At 58.8% G+C, this 2,459-nt stretch overlaps 1 protein-coding gene across 5 annotated transcripts in view; it reads left to right on the top strand.

Annotated features, from left to right (window-relative positions):
- ACTN4 (actinin alpha 4) overlaps positions 1–2,459 on the top strand; it is a 69,554-nt gene that overhangs the window by 60,508 nt on the left and 6,587 nt on the right. For all 5 annotated transcript variants that reach the window (XR_896578.2, XM_023537921.1, XM_023537920.1 and 2 more), the window contains exon 12: positions 857–1,007. Coding sequence is in view for 4 of the 5 variants with exons in the window: in XM_023537921.1 (XP_023393689.1) it covers positions 857–1,007 (151 nt within the window). In the remaining variant the exon portion in view is untranslated. The remainder of the gene's footprint in view (positions 1–856; positions 1,008–2,459) is intronic.

The raw sequence follows: 2,459 nt of genomic DNA, 5'->3' as shown, positions 1-2,459 counted from the left end.
CCTACCCTTCTCAAACACCACCTCACAGAGACTGTGGACTAGGTGCTAGTGTTGGCCCCATTTCACAGATGAGGGAACAGGCCAGGAGAGACTGCACTGGGAGGGCAGCTATTGCTTTGACCACAAGCCTGTGGGAGGGGGAGGGGAGTCTCTGAGCTGCCATTCCAGGGGCAGCCCGAGGTGGCTTTACCTGAAGTAGCATTCCTTCTCAGGCTGGCTTTTCCCCTCATTTCTGCACTACCTTACTATGCTTACAGGGCTGACTTGAGCTTCTGGCCTGGGGCATGTAATTAGGCAGGCTCCAGAACTAATAACAGTGTTGCTCCCTTTCTGCCTGCCTTACTGCCTGCCTTACTGCCCGCGAGAAGCCCTTTGGAAGGTGCAAGGCCAGCAGATGTTTATCGGACCACCACCCCAAACGCCAGGGGGCAGCAGAGGGTGGGCTCCCGGAAGAACCTGACTGGAACACTTCCGTTTCCCCTACCTGCTGAGGCATGGGCTGCACCCCAGCCACTTCTCCAGATCAAGGCTCAAGGCTCTTCGCACATGGTGTCCACGATCCAGCTCTCGTGGTCGTCTGCCGCTAAAGGACACTGAGTTTAGAATACAGTTTGAATTGGGATATTTGGCTCATGCCCACAGTGTCTTCCAGCTCCATCCAGGACTTGGTTGGGCTCAGAGATCCCTGGAAAGGGCTAGGGAAAATGTTCCAGAAGTTTCTAGCTTTCATGGCACCGTTGTCAGCTAGGCAGGATGTGGGGTCTGCCCCATTCCCCTCCTGATGGTTAGATAGGCCTCTGGTGGACTCCTGCTGTGCTGTTCTCTAAGTGCCTCCTGCCCACTGCCCCGCCCCCAGGGAAGGAAGCCATGCTGAAGCACCGGGACTATGAGACCGCCACCCTGTCAGACATCAAAGCCCTCATCCGAAAGCACGAGGCCTTCGAGAGCGACTTGGCCGCACATCAGGACCGCGTGGAGCAGATCGCAGCTATAGCGCAGGAGCTCAAGTAAGTGTGGGCTCGCGGTGTCCCGTCACCCGCTTCCCTGCCAGCACTCCAGAGCAGTGGGAGGCGGCACCCAAGGCCTGGCTGCCCCTGGATTCCACCTCCTTGCCTGCCACACGGAGATCACTGGCCGGATAGGGCGGGCAGCCAGCCCGCACCCCCACCCCCACGAACTGAACTGCAGGGTGCACAGAGAGCCCATTGTTCGCAGCCCTTCCCTACGCTGCTCAGAATACACTATTGTAAGAGCTTCCAGCCAGCCGTGTTCTTTGCCCTCCCTTCCCTGCCCAAGTCAGATAAACTTGTGCACACAGTTAGTACACTGAACCTCCAGAGCCAGTGAATGGGGGCCTTATTCCACCAGGCGACGGCCAGCAGCAGGGAGGATCCAGGGAATGGGAGGCCCAGGCCATTACTTCATGGAAAATCCACAGGTCCTGAAGGAGTGGCAGGTCTCCCAAAATAGCCATCTGCTCAAAAATGGGATCCTTGGCTAGTACTGCTATTTCCACAGACACCCCAACCCCGCCACAGCCATCCCAAGAGTTCTGCTTATTCCTGCAGGGGGACCCAGCATGTTGCCTGGCAGAGCCCTGTGCCCCGCGCCAGGGAGGGCCGGTTTCCGCCCTGACCCTCTCCCTCTACGTTGCCCAGTTGCTTGGGCTGGGGGGTCGCCATGTGCTCACCCAGAGGCAGAAGTACCATGGGGCCTTCACAGTACTGGGAACACTGCACCCCTGTTGGAGGCGCCCCTTTGTGTCTTGCAGTCTCTCTTAGGATGTAGCCCCTGCACTCAGCATGCCCAGGACGAGGTGACAGGCGCAGATGTCTGCAGGGGTTGTGGGAGTGGTACATGGGTAGGTTCCCTAGTTGACAGGCGAGCCCCTGGAAGCTGCTAAGCAACAGACTTGGACCAGACCCTAGGCCAGCCACTTCTCAGGCACTGGGGAACAGCCGTGTGGAACCCATCACCCGAAGCCAGGGAGTAGGCGGACCCCGAAGCAGCTTTCTGGACAGTAGCCAGAAAGGAGGAGAGAAAAGGGGGCTGTGTAGGGTGTTGTTGCTTCCCCCAAAGATAAGTCAGGACCGAGGGGCCAGCCAGGACGAGCCTGGAGGGACATCCTGGGTGAGAGTTGTTAATGACACTGACAGAAACCCACAGAGCACTCAGCCCTCTGCCTGCGCCAACTCGTTTAACCCCCAGCATGGACGCCTGGTAGCGTTAAACGTTGGTGTCCCGTCTCCCCCCAGTACAGAGGGGAAACCGAGGTCCACAGAAGCCAAGGGCCTCGCCCAAGGTCACACAGCTGGGAGGTGATCAGGACAGAAGCGGAACCCAGGCCACCCAGCCCTCTGGAACAGCCTTGCTCCCTTTCTCAGCCTTGTCTCCCCACCACCCCTCACCAGGCCCCCAAGCTTTTGGCTGCGCACCAACTCCCTAGAGCCCTGCTGCTG

Source organism: Pteropus vampyrus, unplaced genomic scaffold, assembly GCF_000151845.1.
Source record: "Pteropus vampyrus isolate Shadow unplaced genomic scaffold, Pvam_2.0 Scaffold203, whole genome shotgun sequence".
Taxonomy (NCBI): domain Eukaryota; kingdom Metazoa; phylum Chordata; class Mammalia; order Chiroptera; family Pteropodidae; genus Pteropus; species Pteropus vampyrus.
This window is presented reverse-complemented; position numbering and strand designations above follow the sequence as displayed.